This window comes from Bidens hawaiensis, unplaced genomic scaffold (assembly GCF_021521415.1).
Source record: "Bidens hawaiensis isolate Kalapana, Puna unplaced genomic scaffold, B.hawaiensis_p1.1 tig00007983_1, whole genome shotgun sequence".
Classification (NCBI taxonomy): Eukaryota; Viridiplantae; Streptophyta; class Magnoliopsida; order Asterales; family Asteraceae; genus Bidens; species Bidens hawaiensis.
In genome coordinates, this window is record NW_027491557.1 from 958,606 (window position 1) to 978,813 (window position 20,208).

The following is a 20,208-nucleotide window of genomic DNA, read 5'->3' on the forward strand; positions in this document are numbered from 1 at the left end:
CTTCATAAAGAAGAAACTCAACACATGAATGGTAAATAAACTGAAAGCTACAAGTAGTCTAAATATTTTATTCAAACAAATGATCAATCAATGTTTAAAGCTATCAAAACTAGACTAAAGTTTAGCTGGACCAAGAGACGATCCGGGTATTTATATAAACCTATTTTATTATAGATTACCCATCATTCTATCACAACGGTTTTCAAACGAGACACCACATCATTCAGAAAAGACAATCACAGGTGAATACGTTAAACTTTATAGCCAGCCATTAAGATAAACAGGTTGTTTATTTTAACAAATCAGTCAAATGCTATATGAGATTACGTGATCTCTAGATTTAAGGGATTACTTGATCCCTAAGTTACAAAGTAGAAAATAAAAGCAACTCAGACCGAGTACACATGTATCTGGATCCAAACATATTTGTCTAGCCTATCATGCAAGGCTACGTGGCTGCAGGCTAGCAATCATAACCAAAGTTTTCCAATGAGCATCAGTTTCTGAAGAACCATAATTGTGTGTGTATGGCAAGGGGCACAAGTCCCAGGAAAAAAAGACGTTTCTGCCGAGTGTGTTCAAGAAACTATCTTGTCAGTAAAAGATTTTAATAAATGTTTTAGATTTTTAGAGTCAACGATTCACCAGCATATAGGACATATCCCCCCCCCCCAACACACACATTTCAGGGAAACAAATATAATACAGATAGTAAGGAATAAGAGTCACTCATAGAATAGATGCTCGCTATATGGAGATGACTCAGTTTTCAATTATTAAAATATTGCAAATAAGATCAAAAAAGGTTTGTAAATTACACACTTGGATATTTATTATTTGAGAAGTTTTCAAAATAAATTAATATTTTAATATAACCAAAGTCTTCAGCTAAATAACCCGCAACTTTGATATATTTACAAAACATGTACCAAATATGGGTCACACACCTAGGCCTTAAGTTGAGATGTGACAACAGACGACATGGATTAACAGATAGGATCATGTATATATGTTATAATAGTGATCAGTTTCATGCGAAACTTACCCATATAAGAAAGTTAAAACTTTCACATGTAAGTTCTCTAGTTTAGTTCGCAAGTACAAAACTTTCGTCAGAAGTTTCATGCCCACGACTTTCAGATGAAAGTTCACAGTTTTGCACGAAAGTTCACAACTTCAAAGTTTCATATGTGAGCAATAATTTCGTGCAAAGATTTACCTTGATGACTACTTTGACTGCCTTTACATCAACTAATCGAGAAGACATCACTGAACTCGCACAAGTTTGCCTTTGCCTTTACATAATTATGTTTAACTAGAAAAGTTAACTGGGTTAGCATCAAATGACGTAACGTGATAGGGTTTTTAAACATAAAGGATCAGTTCTGTCATTAAGTTTGCTAAAGAACAACCATTAAAAAAACGTGCGAATATAATGACTAGTTTTGTCATTCTGTCGATAATTTTTTTTTTGAACAACCAACAAAACCAATTGATAGGTAACCCTGATTGCAAAAGACGAACCACAATGAGAATAACTTACTATAGAAAATAGCATGGCTATTTTATGTATTCCTATTATATATCCACTACATTTGTCTTTATGTATTCCCCCGAAAACGAATAAAGGAATATGATTGATTTAAACGGAGCCCACATCACAGGTGTACGTTTTTATAAATTATAAAAAAATAATGATCTACAAAAGGTAGTATTATTTTTTTCAATTTAAACGTGATGTTAAAAGCTACTTGATAGTATTTTATAACGTAGTGGTAGGCTACTTGATAAATTATAAAAATAATGATCTGCAAAAGCTAGTATATTATTTTAAAGCCACGCATTTCACCTTTTCTTTACCTAAAGTGGAATGAAGGTTAATTAATTATCTTGTTTTGCTGGTCTTTCGACCCCTATTAAATCGACTAATTTCGTTTAATATACTTTTTTTTTCTTTGTTTTGCACCAAATATTTTACTAGGCGTGTTAGATGGTTTGATGATGGTTTTCTATAGGGTTTCTTTTTAAAAGGTTTTAGGTTCAAATCCCGGCTTATGTGCACGCTTTGAAATATACGCAGCACCATGTAAGGGGGGTTCAAACTTGGATAATATGGTATTGCAAGTATTATAATCATTTGAGAGAGATACCGCTATCATTTTGACAAAAGTCTTTAAAAAAATGATTTGATGGACTTTTGTTATTAAGAAAAACAAACCCAACCGAAGGATAAGTTGTGAATTTGAAACTTAAAACATTTTAAACATGTAATGGACTTTATGTTTAATACGTTTTTTGTCGTTTTCGCAGTATTAATTTATTGGACATGTTTCTTAAATGGATGGTTTTGATGGATATTTGCTGATATGGGAAAGGAACCCAAACTGATGGGAAGGCAATAAACTTGAAATCTGAAAATTCAAAACATGCACTGGACAAAAATTCATGTTTTGGACTACCTTATCAAAATTGATGAGTACAAGACGAACTTCGACCGGTTACATAATGCACGACTTGATTACCTAAAATACACATACATGTCTATAATTTTTCTTTATTTTTATTTTATTTTATTTTATTTTGCATTGTTGGTGCCTGTTGGTTTGGTAAAACCACCATGATTTCTAGGTGATTTTGTTAATCATTTGTATAAATAGGTAAGTCGTAACGAGTGTGCGATTTGCTGAAACCAACTCAATTGAATTACTATAAAATCTTTCAATAAAATAAAATGTAATTTGTAGTGTTTTTAGTTTTACAATAAGTTGTGATGTAAAAAATTTTTAGTTTTTTTGTTAATACATAAATAGGGCTGGAGCAGCTTGGAATAGCTTCTGGATTAGGCTTAGAAGGCTTAGCAACTGATTATGGGTTTTTGGGCTTGGACTGATGGTGGTGTAGATTCGGCTTAGCAAGGGGAGTTGTTTCAAGATGGGTTTCAACCCGGATGAGTTTGACAAAAATGTGCCCTTTCGTCTGTTGTACGGTGATGATGGTTCTCTTGGTGGAATTATATAAAATTATAAAGAATACTTTCAAATTGTTTGATTATTGGTTAATTTAGCCGGGGAAGATGAATATGAGAAACCCTAGCTGGAAATTGGGGAAGATGAGGTAATGAAATGGTAATATATGTTTCATATTATGCAATTATATCAAATAACAGCCCAGTTTACAGACGGAAGGGCACAATTTTACCCGCCGAAAAACCACGAGGATACAAATCAATCAATTTAAGAATTAGGGCTGCAGTGTGCACCACCCATAAAGCAAAGGGACGCAAGTCATGATTTTCTTCTTGATTATAATTAGGGGCGTAGTGGGTATTTAACCACTATTTGGACGGTAACAAATGACGATTAGCACGGGGGACACAAATTAATATCGCCCATAAATCACAGGGGCTCACACCATGCTCATTTTCATAAATAGAGTCACGAGTGTGTCCCACCAGTAAGCCACAGGAATGCAAAATGCAATTTACCCACGTACTGCAATTTAAATAACAGAGCATTTCATGTGTAAACCTATCATTTTCGGGGCTATGTCTAAGGTCGACTCTTCAACCACCGTGAGACCGAACCCCCTGATGCGCCGAAACCGGATGAAATCCGTAAACCTTTTCACTCCTGTGAGGTACAAACTCAAAATTAAAGCCTTGATTCGTCTTTTCATTCGTATATCCATGGAAATAGAATATATGTAAGGGGGTGTTTGGGATTGCTTATTTTCATCAACTTATAATTTATTAACTTTTTGAAAAATAATAAGGTGTTTGAGATTGTTTATATTGTGAGAGGCAAAAGTTAATAAGTTATACTTTTGTAAATTATTAACTTAATAAAAAATTATAAGGAAGTAAAATAAGAAATCCCCGACACCCCTAAATATATACTCTAAAAATGAAGTTATATTTGGTTATGTGCAATGATTAGGATAAGAATCTAAGATTGCGTAATGCTATCGGACACAGATTTTGTACCCATTACTTCTCATAGGCAAAACGTCGAACACGTAGTAGGCATCAGACAAGCGAGTGATGATATTACCTTTCGCGAAGCTAGGTACGCTTGCGCTGAAGACAATCTGCAAACCAGTCGCCAAACGGATCAAAAAAGAGGCTGGCCGTCATCCTCAGTTCCGTCACTCCATTATCAACTTTGCACAGGTAACACTGTTGTTATTGTCCATTATGTTCTTCGATTTTAATCGAATATTACCGATTCGTTGGATATGATCTCTAGATATCTGTTACTGTGAGCTGGAATCGTTAGTGCATTAGTTAATAGGTAGGAAATCCATTTTGTTGAATTGCTTTGTGGTAGGACTAGCAAACGGGTCGGGTCGGGTCAAGGGTCAGAAGGTTAATTTGGTTTCGGTCAGGCAACAAATGTTTAATCGATTTAGAAGTCATTGAGTTCAGTTGTCAACGAAAGCGAGGGTTCATTTGATCCGAAGATTGAAAGCCATGTGAATGGATATATGATCAATACATATATTGAAAGCTATATGAATGACCAAATGGTCTAGATTCTTGTTCAGTCTTTAATAGTTGAGTAAAAACAAGTTATAATAGGATCTTAGCGCCTTTTGTATGTGACACATATCATCATCATCGTACTCAGTATATCCCACCAATAGCAAAGCTATGGTAGGGTCTGAGGAGGGTAAGATGTAGACAGCCTTACCTCTACCTCGTAGGAATAGAGAGGCTGCTTCCGGTGAGACCCCCAGCTCGATAGTAGTTTTGCATCAAGCCTTGGACTAAGGCACATAACACTCAAACATCGGGATACTGGGCGATTGGTGCATGTACCCTTGTCTTTCGGCTATCAACGCCACCACATGATGGCTGATTAACCTTCCACCACTTTTAATGTTATTTTCATGAGATTAGTAAAATAACGTCAAAATTAGTGCAATTTCACTTTTGCCCATCCGAGAATTCACACATATATACCTTATATGCGCGGACCGCAAGCAGGGCTGACGTGGTTATACCTTGTATGATGTGGTTATTGTTATTGCTTAATCTTTTTAGAGTTAGATACTAAAGTATTCCTAAACAGCTTATAATACTAGAGTAAAGGCCAAAGGGTAAAGTAGCTGATCTCATGTAAAGGCATAGGGTGCAATTAATAAGGATAAGGGTGCATTTAATAAGTCAAGGAGTGGTATCTGCAACCATGTTGTGGCAGAAGATACTAAGCTATTAGTATTAGTAGTCGAGTCGAGTTGAATAAAAGAAAGGTGTTTAGAAACTTGGAGGTAGAAAATACTGGATTTTGTGAACGCTACTACATCTATGAAAAAAAAAGACACAAATACTTAATGTCAATGTGGAATAGCCCCCGAAAAGGTATAGTTTAGAAGATGTCCTTGTATGGCAATGGGAAAGCTGTTAAAGACCCCATGTGGCTTAAAGGTCTGGATAGTGTTATATTGTGTGAGTGTGTGACAATTGGCGTACATGTGCCCAAACATCAGGTCTACCTTGTAAAGTTGAAATACATCAATAGGTGATTGAATAAGGTTGTCTTAGTGGAAAATTTAGGAAAATACTAACCTTGGCAATCTTGACCGAAAGTTGAGGAAACGGGTTAGGTTAGGTGAACAGTTTTTGTATTTTAGGTTGAATTGGTAATCAGCGTAACACATAACGGGTCAAAATGGGGAGCACCTTAACACAGTTTTGGTCAAGGCAGCCTAAAACTATGTGAATGTGTAACGGGTTCAAACAGGTAAGAATGGGCCAACAAGTTTGATTAGAAAATCACCAACCATCGCCATCACTGCCAACCAACGTCGCCTTCATTATCATCAGCGCTATCGCCGACACCGCCACAATCACCAACACGGCAACACCACCACCACATATTGTCGCCTCCGCCACTGCTGACACCACCACCACATATTGTCGTCTCCGCCACCGCCGACACCAACACCACTACTTGTGGTTAACCTAAAAATTTTATTAACCAAAAGGCATAAGCGTTAGTTGGTCATGGAGTTTTAGTTAAAAATGTTGATACCTTCATTCTAAGACGACTCATTTTGATCCGATACCTTTTTTTATCTGATCCTGTTTTGACCCAAACCAAATTGAAACTTTTTAAGAATTACTCGCTTTGATCCAAACTCATTTTGCACATAAGTCATCCTGACCTAAACCTGTTTTGGCCCATTACCCGCCCTGGCTGACCCACCATCTTCCAGGCTTAGAAAATACAATTCACTAGTGACTCTTTAACAAAGTCATTGCTAGGGGCGAAGTTTCAAACCTTACTTGAAAGTGGGATGGGGCCCGGATACCCCATACATTTCCTCGTGTCTTGATAGTGAGAGTTTTATATTGTATTCTGTGCTTTGTTCCCTTGTAATAAGTTTGAGGGATTATTATTGTTCTATACTAATTCATAATATGTTTTGTTACATTTGTATGCTGATTGTGGCAAAATTCTATACAGGCTAATCATCGTTTCAAAACAAAGTTGCAAAGGCAAATATACGGTCATGCAATAGATGCTGCTATTCGCCCCTTAAACGAGGAAAAAGCTGTTCAAGCTGCTGCAGATCTTCTTGGAGAACTCTTTGTCTTCACTGTAGTATTCCCTCAAGTTTTCCTTCAATATAAATGAAAACATTTCACAAATTATTCACGTCCACCAAATTATAAAAAACCTAAATTTATATGAATTTGAACTTAAAACGATCCAACTTATGCAGGTTGCAGGAACTGCTCTTATCTTAGAAGTCCAAAGGAGTTCAAAAGCAGAAGCTAGAAAGGAAGCACTTCGAAAACAAGAACTCGAGGTTGGTTTTATTATTTTTTTTATAGGATTAATAATCAATTTTGGGATGACAATAACATCGTGGCGGTAATGGGGGTATGGGATTAGCTTTAAAATATTTCTAGGGTGAGGGACGGCCTGTCTGATTACCCGAACCCTGCATGCTGCATTGAAACTGAATATATTAACATTCTTTATAATCTTAAAAATATAGTAAATAATATGTTGAAGTTGCAAGAAACTTAAAATTATAGAATTGTTGAAGTGTGCCTGATTATTTGATATTTCATGCTGGTTTCAGAGGTGAGTTTGAAATCAGATTTTTGGTAATATGCATCCCAACTAGGTGTGCTAAACGGGTCATGTTCGGAGGTTGGCGGGCCCAACCCGAACACGACCAGAACTTGAAACTCGTTTTCAGGCATGTGAGCCCAAGCACAGCACACATATTCATGGGTTGAACCGAACACGATCCGCTTTGACCCAAAGTCTCTTTATTTTTTATTGTTTTCACATATTAATATTTTAAATTTACATTTTTACAACAAATAATATTAAATTTATATTAAACAATTGCATTGTAATTATAAAATCTTATGTCAGTTTTTTTTTTTTTAATTTGGGTATAAGATACCCAATCAATTTAATTTATTGCATGATGCACATTTTAGAAAATTAAAATTATAAGTAAATGGGTCAGACGAGTCAACCCGTGAACCTGCCTGGTTGACCCAAACACGACCCACTTAGCTAAAAGGTCAGTTCGCAGACCCAAACCCAAACCCGTGAATTTGGTGTTATGTTCGTGCAGTGTTAAAAAATAGCACCTCTAACTCCAACGGGGTAACCATATAAGAGCATGCACGGTTATACCTGTGAACCCAATGGGTATGCGTCAGACATGGGACTGCGACTGATATTTCATTAAGAATGTTATTGCTTCTGATATCTTGTAGGCTTTGAGACAACGCGATGACGATCTTGCTAGAGAAATCGAGTTGCTCAAATACAAAATTAATGAAATAGAACAAAATGCAAAAGGGCATGGATTGTCCAACTTTTTGAATTTTAGAAACCCTCTTTTAATCGAATCAGGAAAAGCAAAGGAATCTAATGGCATGAAAACATGAACTTCGTTTGAAATTTTTCCGGGCTGCTGATCGATGTGTTATATTAACGGGTCAAGTGGCATGGTAATTCATAGCCCGTTGACATTTCTTTGATTTAGTTCTAGGTATTGTGTCTATGATTTAACCACTGTAAACTGTTAAACATGTATCATTGATTATTTATCATATACAGATAATTATATATTTATTATATAAAATAAAATTTGTTATATTTTCATAACTAAAGTTCCCCTCATCTGAATTGTCACGTGCGCGTAAGGGTTTCACACGTGTTATTCTCGCACTTTTAAATTACATAAGCTAGGGCTATTTAAAAAAACCGCTCGTAGGTCGTCCAATAAAAGCTCGAATGACTCGTGCTAAAAAAAATTTGATTTCAAACGACTTGAGCCAAGCTGGCTCATTTTGTGACCAAGCTAAAGTTTGGCTTAGCGCATGGCTTGCCTCGTTGGCTTGATGTTAAGCTTGTTTTAGTTCGAGCTCATGCTCATGCTTCTGATATCTTGTGACCAAGCTAAAGTTCGAGCTCATACTCGCGCCGACTAAACTCGTCTTGACTCGTTTACAACCCTACGCATATGTGATGGAACAACCATGTCGATTTATTTCCACTTGTTAGTGGGGGTGGGGGTTTTGTAATAAATTGGGGCTTTGGTCGACCCCGATACAAAGCCATTGATTTGGGATAGGGGTTTGGTGGTCTGGTTGGGATTCTATCATTCATCTTTCGTCGTTCCCCTAGCAGGTGTCCCAAGAACCCCTCGTGACCATTCGTGCAACTAATTCTAATTCTTATTTATCTGTTATCGTGTCTAAGGGTATGTTTGTGATTTCACATTAACTTTAAAGAGCACAACAAAATATGTAATCCCAAACACCTATTTAGTAAGGATTAATACTCGTCAATGGCTAATAGTTTGAATTATTGAAATGAGATTTTCATTTTTTTTTGTTATAGCATACCGTACTAGCAGTGGTAGATATAATAAAATGCAAGATCTTATAATCATAACTTAGGTGGTGTTTGTTTTTCTAAAAAAATGTCTGCTCTTTTGTCTGTGCCGCGCAGACCACGCACAGACATTGTCATCTGCAGACTGTTGTTTTTTTTAAGACGTTCCATTAAAAGACTTCTACACGACTCTTCTTGGTGCAGACTTGGTCTATCAACTTCTAAGATCTTCTAAGGTCCGCAGAGGATTAAACACCACCACCTACCAACACCCATCGTTCACCACCACCACCACCACCACCACCACCACCGTCCACTACCACCCACCATCATCCACCACCACCGTCCATCACCATTACCACCCACCGGCCGCCACCACCACCATCGTCCACCACCACCACCGTTAAGCACCACCGTTAAGCACCACCGTCCACCACCATCATCACCACCCGCTACCACCGTTCGTACACCACCACAAGTTTATTTTAACAGTCTATAGACGTTAAAAAACATTTTTCTTCTTGCAGACTGCAAAGGTTTGGTCCAACTTTTTTCTATAGATGTCTGCAGATGTAGCCCGCATAATGCAGACATTTCACCTCTTAAAAATCAAGCAATACCTTATTATATAATGAATGAGTTCATGTGCGCTTCTGAATTCTGATACATCAACAATTCAGGTACTTAGTTGACTTTTGACTTTAGATACGTTATTGATTAGTTATGAAATATTAAATTACTTGATTAGTTAATTTAATTCAACCAATTTATTGATTCTTAATTTTGAGAATATTAGTAACCATATTTCATTTTTATTTCAATACCAAACCTAAAAGTCTCATAACATAAGTAGAGTTCGTAGACATCTGAATACCAAAACTTATCAACCCATTCAAAAAATCATAAATTCGTCACTTCATGTGTGTGTGTAACAATTTTTCCTTTTTGCATGAACATATTATATAACACTCTATAGCAGGCTCAAGAATGTAACAAGATCCGCTTTACGTATAGAATAGATAAAATACGAAAGCTATAGGAAGCCAACAGAATATATAAGCCACTTAATTTTACAACATGCAGATTAGTCCTTATTTGAAATAAACATCACAGAAACCAATGCGGCTAACCGACTTGCATACGGTCTTTAAACCTCAGACCATTGATTGGCATCAACCCAATTGAAAGCAATCGGTCCCAAAAGAGCATCCACCAAAGAGAGTGCATGTGGCCTTAGTTCACTGCACAGTTTCAAAACCTCTTTCCTGACCACTGCAGCATTGTCAATAGATAAGTACCCGTATCGAAGAAATGAAGCATCTTCTTCCAACACAATCGTCGTATACATCGACCTCATTAAACCTAAAACATTCTGCAAAATACAACATTCATAAGTCTTTTCACGTTTATTTGTAAAACGACCATTACAACCGTATGCTTAAAACACAAAAAGATTTAAAAGTTTACCTTCAAAGAACCTTCTGGTACGGTTGCTTCAACATCAAGGTACGTTTGTAGAATCAAACGATCCGCGAAGGCCCTACCCAAATCCTCAGCAATTTGATAGGTCTTCCCGGTACAAAAACACGAAAAACAGGATCAATGCATAACTTTATTTAAAAACTCAAAAATATTAGTAAAAAAAAAAGTCACGATAACGAAGATTTACCACTGTAAATATATACTCTTTGCTTTCTCCCAAAGCTTGGTGTTGTGACACTTCGGTAACAAACCGTTGCAACAGATCTTTCTCTCTCGCAGGCGAAAGATATCGGTCTGCAACCAAAATAAACATTTAATAACAATAATAGTAACAATAATAATAATAATAATAATAATAATAATAATAATAATAATAATAATAATAAAGTAGAGCATTACCTGAAATTGAGCAGTCCTGAGTGCAGAGCTTGTGAGAAGAGTTGGGATAACCGGAGCAGGTTTATTCAAGTGTTCGAGTCCCAAACCTTTAATCGGTTTGTTATGTTTCTTGGCTGCTAAAAACTCAGCCAGGAGCGCCTTACTAATCTGAGTTAACAAACGTAAATCTTGATTATTGTATAACTTATAACCAAGATAGAAATTCATTTTTATTCAGTGACTTTTAACTATATTACCTGTTGCATCAAAACATTGTTGTCACCTTCGAAGGTCAACTGCACGTCATGCTCGCTTTTCAAATGACCGACATGATTTTCTGTTTTTATACCTTGTCCGCCACAAGCTACTCGACATTCCTGAAGGGTTCGCATGCAATGCCAGGTTAAAACAGCTTGAGTGCACTAGACACGACATGAACGGTTTTGACTGATTCCGGTGTTCTTTTCACGTATATCATCTTTAAATAGTTGGAAGCAAAACTCAAAGCATACCTGCCAAATAGCATAAAAGAAGTAAAATACATGTTCATATGATGAAGATATTAGTATTATCGTAAGACGCATTATTTATATGGTTCTTACGTCTTTGCAAGTAAAGGTAATAACCGCCTCTGGTGACTAGGATAATCGAGCAGAAGAACTTCAGGTTCATTTGGTTTAATTGAAAACGCCCGTCTTGATAAAGCGTACCTTATTGCAGTTGCTAAACCGACCTAAATATAATAAACAACACAAATAATAATAATAATAATAATAATAATAATAATAATAATATCTAATTGAGTGAACTATGGTTTTTGTCCCTATGGTTTGTCCAAATCTGCGGTTTTAGTCCAATAGTTTCAAATTTGTGATTTTCGTCCTTGTGGTTTTATTTCACTTGCAATTAAACCCGAATTCATTAACCATGTTAAGTCTGGTTGTTAAACCCATCAGCGTGCCTCTCACGTGAGGGGCAGTTTTGTCATTTTTCTTACCAAATAAACCCCGGTCCTAATTCGCACGCCCCCTCACGTGAGGGGCTGGGGTGTGTTTGGGGGAAAAAGGGCAACACTGCCTCTCACGGGAAGGGCACCCTGATGGGTTTAACGACCAGACTTAACAGGATTAGTGAATTCGGGTTTAATTGCAAGTGAAATGAAACCACAGGGACGTAAATCGCAAATTTGAAACTACTGAACTAAAACCGCAGATTTGAACAAACCACAGGGACGAAAATCACAGTTTACTCTATCTAATTTAAGATTAATGAAGACATTATACATGATAAACAAGTAGATCATAGTACCTTTGATGTGTTCATTGAACCTGCAGCAATCGTTACACGACCCCAAGTCAAAGGGGCCAAAAATGCCGCAAATCTCTGAAATCAAATATCAAATATAATTTAAGTAAAACTTAAAAACATCTTATTGTGTTTTCTTTAAATAAATATATATAAAGTTTTAGATAAAATCACTAACCTGATCCGGATCTTTTATTGCACTCAGATATTTCCCATCAGGTGACACATCAGCAACTGAATTCAACAAGTTCTCTCGGTATCCGAAGATTGCCAAACCTGAAACATGTATTGGGTCAAACGGGCTGGTCAACTTAACTCGGATATCTTAAATAAAACACTATATTATGATATCGGTTCGTACCAGATTCGACCATTATCAATACCATTTAAACCAATTTTACGTCCACAATCAGCAATACGAACATTTGGACATACGTTTCCGTTTTCGTCCCTGATCTGGGCTATAAAAGCATGCACTCCTTCATTCACACCATTGATTTCAAGTTGTGAGAAAACAATAGTATGTGTAGCATGCTGAAAACATAATGAAAACCGAGTTATGAAATAATTTAATAATATAAGATAATTGAATAAATGAATATTGTAACAACCAACTCTTACATTAGCTGCACCTCCAATCCAATACTTTTGAGCAGACTCACAAGGCGTGTTAATGATAAATTCACCGGTACTCGCATCATATCTAGTAATTGTTTCAATGCCTCTAACCTAAAAAAATAATGTGTGGCACGTTAAAATAAGTAAACCGACGACATAAACAAAAATATTGTATAAAACATGTTGCATACATTGCTTCCGTGATGGTGGCGTTTTGTCCCAGCGCACCGCCCCTGAAATTATCATAGATTGTTAAAACCATTTTAATAAAGCAAGATTGCCCATTAAAACTCATTTTAGGGGTGTTCTTTATAATGAATTGTATGAACTGCGTTTTTCTTTATTCACAATAGCATACATATATACAAGAATGACTATACATTAAATAAGGAAAACATATCAAAAAGATTTATTATACTATATAATAAATAAATATTTTCTCTTGTCGCGTGCCATTCTCTAGTGCATTCTTATTTCCCCCCCCGCCAATCTCTCCTATTAATTATACATTAAGCACACATTTTTTAATTCATTTTGATTTATATAATTGTTTTTACAAAGTATATTTTATTTAAAAAAATATTAGGTATGTTTATTAAACATTTTTTTATAAATTGAACATTTTTATAAATTGAACATTTGTCATTATTTAACTTGTCTAACATGAATCATATCATTTTTTATATGTATAAAAACATTTACAAATGTATGAATAATTTTACTCCTTGAAATTTACTCGAGTTCATTGTTAAAAACACGTGGATCTTTAACTGAACCCGACCCGCTTTCTTTTTCTCTGTAACTGTAATTTCTTTCTTTCTATCCATATATTGCTAATCAAAACCATATCGATTCTCTTTTACTACACATTCTTTTAACTAATCATTTCTTCCACTAATGTTAGGTTCGTTTTGTTCCGATTGTACCAATTGTGTTCTCATAATACTATTTTTACTTTAGTTGTTACCATATTATTTTTAGTGTATCATCTAATGTTGTATCGAAAGAAATATTTAAAGATTTATGATTTATTTTTAAGTTTGTGAATTATAGTTGCATTTTAACTTTGTACTTATTTAATGTAATACTCGACTTTATCTATCATTATTTTAAGTTGTTCAATCCGTGTAAAATACGGGTACCTAACCTAGTTATCTATAAATAAAAACATATCAAATGTAATTATCTATAAATATAGATTATATTTGAATGTTTGAGATCTCTAATGTGCCCCGCAAGATGGACGACACTGCATTCTCGTGTTCAAAATACAAGGAAAATAAATGATAAAATTGGATAGGGGAAGAAAGGAAAAGAAATTATATATTTAAAAGGCATTCTCGAGTTAAAATAAAATAAAAGAAAGTGTTAATTACATTCTTGAGTTAGATAGGAAGAAAGAGATAGGAAAATAAATTGTAACTTTACAATTATGTCCTAATTCTTCAGTTAGATAGGAAGGAAAAGATAGGGGGTAAATTAGCAATATTGTGCATGGCTATAAACTTTTCCTTCACAATCAGGCCATAAATTTCGGAGGGAAAAAGCCCTAACTTTTCTTTCGATTCTTTTAAAGAAAAAAAAAACTCAAGAATGAAAAAAAAAATTCTTATCTTTTCATTTCCAAACCCATAAATAAAAAACTTAAGAATGCAGTGGAAGTGAGACCAATCTTGGACAAGAGAAGATGATGACGATGTTTGAGTAGAGGCTTTGTAAGGGCATCCGCAAGTTGATCATCACCGCGATATGAGTAACTTGTAGGGATCCTTGCTAAACTTTTTCACGTACGAAGTGAAAGTCTAAAGCTAGATGTTTCATCCGAGAGTGAAAAACCGAATTGGCGGAATAATGTGTATCACTTACATTGTCACTGCAGATAGTGGGCGTGAAAACTGATTGATAACCAAATATAGTGAGAGTGAAAAACTAAGCATTATTCCGCCTAAAGCTAGATGCTTGGTTTAAAAAAGCGTTGGGCGAGGTGAGGCGTTTTGTTTCCGGAAAATAAGACGGCGCCTTAAGCGCGAGGTGAAAGCTTCACGTAAGCGAGGCGTGGTGTATTATATAATATTAATTAATATTTTTAAAATTCTATTTCGTTTGATTTAATTACTTAAATACCAATAATACATATATAACACATAATTATATTTAATAGTTTGCTAGTTTTTATTTAAATATTATTCTTTAGTTGTAATTTATGTAAGGAAACTTAATTTTTAGTTATAATTTATGAAGGGAAACTTAATTTTGACAAAAAAAAATACCCCCCCCCCCCCCGTTTATTGTAACAATAGTATGTGTAGCATGCTGAAAACATAATGAAAACCGAGTTATGAAATAATTTAATAATATAAGATAATTGAATAAATGAATATTGTAACAACCAACTCTTACATTAGCTGCACCTCCAATCCAATACTTTTGAGCAGACTCACAAGGCGTGTTAATGATAAATTCACCGGTACTCGCATCATATCTAGTAATTGTTTCAATGCCTCTAACCTAAAAAAATAATGTGTGGCACGTTAAAATAAGTAAACCGACGACATAAACAAAAATATTGTATAAAACATGTTGCATACATTGCTTCCGTGATGGTGGCGTTTTGTCCCAGCGCACCGCCCCTGAAATTATCATAGATTGTTAAAACCATTTTAATAAAGCAAGATTGCCCATTAAAACTCATTTTAGGGGTGTTCTTTATAATGAATTGTATGAACTGCGTTTTTCTTTATTCACAATAGCATACATATATACAAGAATGACTATACATTAAATAAGGAAAACATATCAAAAAGATTTATTATACTATATAATAAATAAATATTTTCTCTTGTCGCGTGCCATTCTCTAGTGCATTCTTATTTTCCCCCCCGCCAATCTCTCCTATTAATTATACATTAAGCACACATTTTTTAATTCATTTTGATTTATATAATTGTTTTTACAAAGTATATTTTATTTAAAAAAATATTAGGTATGTTTATTAAACATTTTTTTATAAATTGAACATTTTTATAAATTGAACATTTGTCATTATTTAACTTGTCTAACATGAATCATATCATTTTTTATATGTATAAAAACATTTACAAATGTATGAATAATTTTACTCCTTGAAATTTACTCGAGTTCATTGTTAAAAACACGTGGATCTTTAACTGAACCCGACCCGCTTTCTTTTTCTCTGTAACTGTAATTTCTTTCTTTCTATCCATATATTGCTAATCAAAACCATATCGATTCTCTTTTACTACACATTCTTTTAACTAATCATTTCTTCCACTAATGTTAGGTTCGTTTTGTTCCGATTGTACCAATTGTGTTCTCATAATACTATTTTTACTTTAGTTGTTACCATATTATTTTTAGTGTATCATCTAATGTTGTATCGAAAGAAATATTTAAAGATTTATGATTTATTTTTAAGTTTGTGAATTATAGTTGCATTTTAACTTTGTACTTATTTAATGTAATACTCGACTTTATCTATCATTATTTTAAGTTGTTCAATCCGTGTAAAATACGGGTACCTAACCTAGTTATCTATAAATAAAAACATATCAAATGTAATTATCTATAAATATAGATTATATTTGAATGTTTGAGATCTCTAATGTGCCCCGCAAGATGGACGACACTGCATTCTCGTGTTCAAAATACAAGGAAAATAAATGATAAAATTGGATAGGGGAATAAAGGAAAAGAAATTATATATTTAAAAGGCATTCTCGAGTTAAAATAAAATAAAAGAAAGTGTTAATTACATTCTTGAGTTAGATAGGAAGAAAGAGATAGGAAAATAAATTGTAACTTTACAATTATGTCCTAATTCTTCAGTTAGATAGGAAGGAAAAGATAGGGGGTAAATTAGCAATATTGTGCATGGCTATAAACTTTTCCTTCACAATCAGGCCATAAATTTCGGAGGGAAAAAGCCCTAACTTTTCTTTCGATTCTTTTAAAGAAAAAAAAAACTCAAGAATGAAAAAAAAAATTCTTATCTTTTCATTTCCAAACCCATAAATAAAAAACTTAAGAATGCAGTGGAAGTGAGACCAATCTTGGACAAGAGAAGATGATGACGATGTTTGAGTAGAGGCTTTGTAAGGGCATCCGCAAGTTGATCATCACCGCGATATGAGTAACTTGTAGGGATCCTTGCTAAACTTTTTCACGTACGAAGTGAAAGTCTAAAGCTAGATGTTTCATCCGAGAGTGAAAAACCGAATTGGCGGAATAATGTGTATCACTTACATTGTCACTGCAGATAGTGGGCGTGAAAACTGATTGATAACCAAATATAGTGAGAGTGAAAAACTAAGCATTATTCCGCCTAAAGCTAGATGCTTGGTTTAAAAAAGCGTTGGGCGAGGTGAGGCGTTTTGTTTCCGGAAAATAAGACGGCGCCTTAAGCGCGAGGTGAAAGCTTCACGTAAGCGAGGCGTGGTGTATTATATAATATTAATTAATATTTTAAAATTCTATTTCGTTTGATTTAATTACTTAAATACCAATAATACATATATAACACATAATTATATTTAATAGTTTGCTAGTTTTTATTTAAATATTATTCTTTAGTTGTAATTTATGTAAGGAAACTTAATTTTTAGTTATAATTTATGAAGGGAAACTTAATTTTGACAAAAAAAAAATACCCCCACCCCCCCCCCCCCCCCCGTTTAAAATAAACGGTATCTCCTCAATTATACTGAGATAATTTTTTCTAAAATAAGGAAACTTAATTATGTATTATAGTTAATTAGGGTTTCATATTTCAGGGCGACACCAACTTCTCCCAAACTTCTTCTTCTCCAAAGTTCCCAGCCTTCTTTTCCACGAATTCTCCATTTCCATGTAAGTAAACGATAAATCTGCCCCTACTATGACTTGTTTCTACATAAAGCGTGGCCTGAGGCGAAGAGGCCGCTTCATGTAAATCGACGCCTTACGTAAAATAAGGTGTTTTTAAAGTCGCCTTGACCGCCTCACGTCAGGCGCGCCTTTTTAAACCAAGGGTAGATGCAACCGCTCGAAATTCAGCTTCAGTGGATGATCGAGTCAAAGTAGGTTGTCTTTTTGAATTCCATGAGACCGGGTTTGAACCTAGGTATACGATATAACCGGAAGTGCTTTAGTAGGTTTGTTTGTCACCCGCCCAGTCGGCGTCTCTAAGAGCATGTAGGCGTAACGGTGAGTGACGTTTGATAAGTAACCCATGATGAATGGTTTCGTGTAAATACCTTAGTAAACATTTTAAGGGCAGCCCAATGATTAACGGTCGGGGAGTGCATATACTGTGACAATTTATTGACTACGATGCAACGTCCGGTTGGGTGAGAGAAAGGTATTGTAATACTCAAACAACAGTGCGATATACTGTGGGTGTTGGTATAGGTGCACTGTCTCCATTGGCAAGCAGAACCGAGCAAGCCATTCGTGTGGTGGCCGGTTTACAATCAGCCATATTGGTTCGAGTTAGGGGATCTAGAATGTATTTAGCTTGAGAAAGAAAAAGACCATGGGAGTGATGTAAAACTTCAACTCCAAGAAAGTAGGATAGATTACCAAAATTCTTAAGTGAGAAACGAGAGGAAAGAGTTTGGATAAAGGCGTAAACAAGAGATGAGTTTTGACCGGTGATGATAATATCATCGGCATACATAAGAACATATATAGATGAAGGGTAGAACGATTAACAAATAGGGATGGATCAGAAATTGTTGGTTTGAAATGGAGCGAAAGAAGGTATGATTTAAGTTCCTCATACCAAGCACGCGAAGCTTGACAAAGGCCATAGATTGTTTTATTTTGTTTGCAGACATGAAAAGAGGAGCCATCAAAAGGGTGGTTGAGACATGAATACAATTTCGGTTGTTGTGGGTGGGGGGGGGGTGGGGGGGGGGGGGGGGGAGAGCTCTTAATGTTTAAACTTAATTAGCCAATTTATTTAAGCTCATTTTTTAATTTAAAAATTAAATAAAATTGCACAACCCAAATCATAAGCCAATGTATAGTTGCACAACCGAAACCCGTTCTAAACCATTCCCACCCTGACCCGTTTCAACCCCGGACCCATTCCGATCCAAACCAGCACAAACCCTTTTTTAAACTGGCCCGTACCGACCCTAACTAGGGATGGCAAAAAAGCCCAAGCCCGACGGGGTTTTTTATCCGAAAACAAATGGGACGAGTATACCCGAAACCCGATGAGTATAGGCCGGGTATGGGATTAAAGATTTAAAAATTTTCGCGGGGTACGGACTGTGTATGGGATTAGATGATATCCGACCCGATTACCTGAAAACACATACCTGTTTACCCAAATTATATACCCGATTTATTTTTTTTTTGTATTTATTAGATTGTGAAGCATATATATAAAAAATAATTTAAAAGTTATAAAGATATTAATTTATTTATTGTCACGCTTATATATATGGAGTGTATTATATTTAAATTTGTAATAATTGTTGTATAAATAAAATGTATAAAATAATTATAGTGATAAAAAAATGTATTTGAAAGTCCCAACAGGTATATCCGATACCCTTACGGGTAATCACCCGACAAATACCCCGACGGGTAATGGGCCGGATACGGGACACGACCCTGTTTCTACCCAACCCTGTTTCTACCCAACCCGACCCATTTGCCACCCCTTTACCAAAATAAAAAATCTTTAGCATACCAAAAAAGGAAATGAACACCCTGCTTAACCCCTAACGAAGGATCAAAAAGAGTAATAGTTTCCACCAGTGCAAACCTCCACAAATCCCCATTTGGGCCCGGTTTCTCAAACCACCCGTCGAACAAACCCGAATCCCTCAAATACCCAATTCGCCTCATCGTCATCTCTCGTTGTTGTTCCATCGACTCATTAAAATCCGGTGCAATAAACACTTTGCCACCTCTGTTTTTAGGACAAAACAGAGGACTCTGTATCATTAAATTAAACACACAATCAATTAACTCAACACTTTGACCGTCTAAGAGGGTTCTAAGGGACTTGGGGTTGAATGTTGGTGGTGGTTCGGTGAGTTCTGGTGGGGTGTAGTTGAGGCATGGGGGTGACGTGGAGGAGGTTGTTATTGGTGGTGGGTGGTGGTTGAAGGTGGCCGGAGATGATTTGGGTTCTGAAATTGATGCGATCCATTAATGGGTTTTGAAATTAAGATGAAGAACATATTAATATACGTGAAGATGAAGAAGACGAAGAACAGGTAGTTGCGCATGGGCTTTGTTGGTAAGGAGAATGGGAAATGGGAAGTAGTAATATGTATATGAGAGCATTATTTTGACCCGGGTGATTTAAAATAATATATAATGACACCTGAAGTGGGCTACCGGTCGGGTCACATTTTTTTCGATGGAACAATATTTTTAAAAAGTTTCTGATCTTATAAATATAGAATACTCGAAACGTTTATAATCTTATTATATTTATAATACTCAAGCTGTCTTTTAGATTTATTTTTTTTTTTAAATTACCAAAGAGTTATAGGCCCACTCAAATTTTTAAAAGACCAGGTACTTTTAATTA

General features: G+C 35.3%; 1 protein-coding gene and 1 pseudogene across 2 annotated transcripts; one reads left to right on the forward strand and one right to left on the reverse strand.

Annotated features, from left to right (window-relative positions):
- The first annotated feature begins 3,973 nt into the window (after nucleotides 1-3,973).
- LOC143636479 (uncharacterized) lies at nucleotides 3,974-8,026 on the forward strand. The gene is made up of 4 exons (XM_077104064.1): nucleotides 3,974-4,168; nucleotides 6,468-6,602; nucleotides 6,727-6,813; nucleotides 7,748-8,026. The coding sequence occupies exons 1-4, from the start codon at nucleotides 4,040-4,042 to the stop codon at nucleotides 7,919-7,921; spliced, it is 525 nt and encodes a 174-aa protein (XP_076960179.1). The 5' UTR covers nucleotides 3,974-4,039; the 3' UTR covers nucleotides 7,922-8,026.
- A 1,980-nt stretch (nucleotides 8,027-10,006) lies between these two features.
- LOC143636495 (acyl-coenzyme A oxidase 3, peroxisomal-like) lies at nucleotides 10,007-19,821 on the reverse strand (annotated as a pseudogene). The gene is made up of 13 exons (XR_013154248.1): nucleotides 19,357-19,821; nucleotides 16,920-16,926; nucleotides 15,245-15,286; nucleotides 15,057-15,164; nucleotides 12,400-12,572; nucleotides 12,217-12,314; nucleotides 12,042-12,116; nucleotides 11,336-11,466; nucleotides 10,991-11,245; nucleotides 10,755-10,901; nucleotides 10,543-10,649; nucleotides 10,341-10,442; nucleotides 10,007-10,245 (listed from the first exon to the last, which is right to left on the reverse strand). The product of XR_013154248.1 is annotated as an acyl-coenzyme A oxidase 3, peroxisomal-like (transcript).
- Between the last annotated feature and the right edge of the window lie 387 nt (nucleotides 19,822-20,208).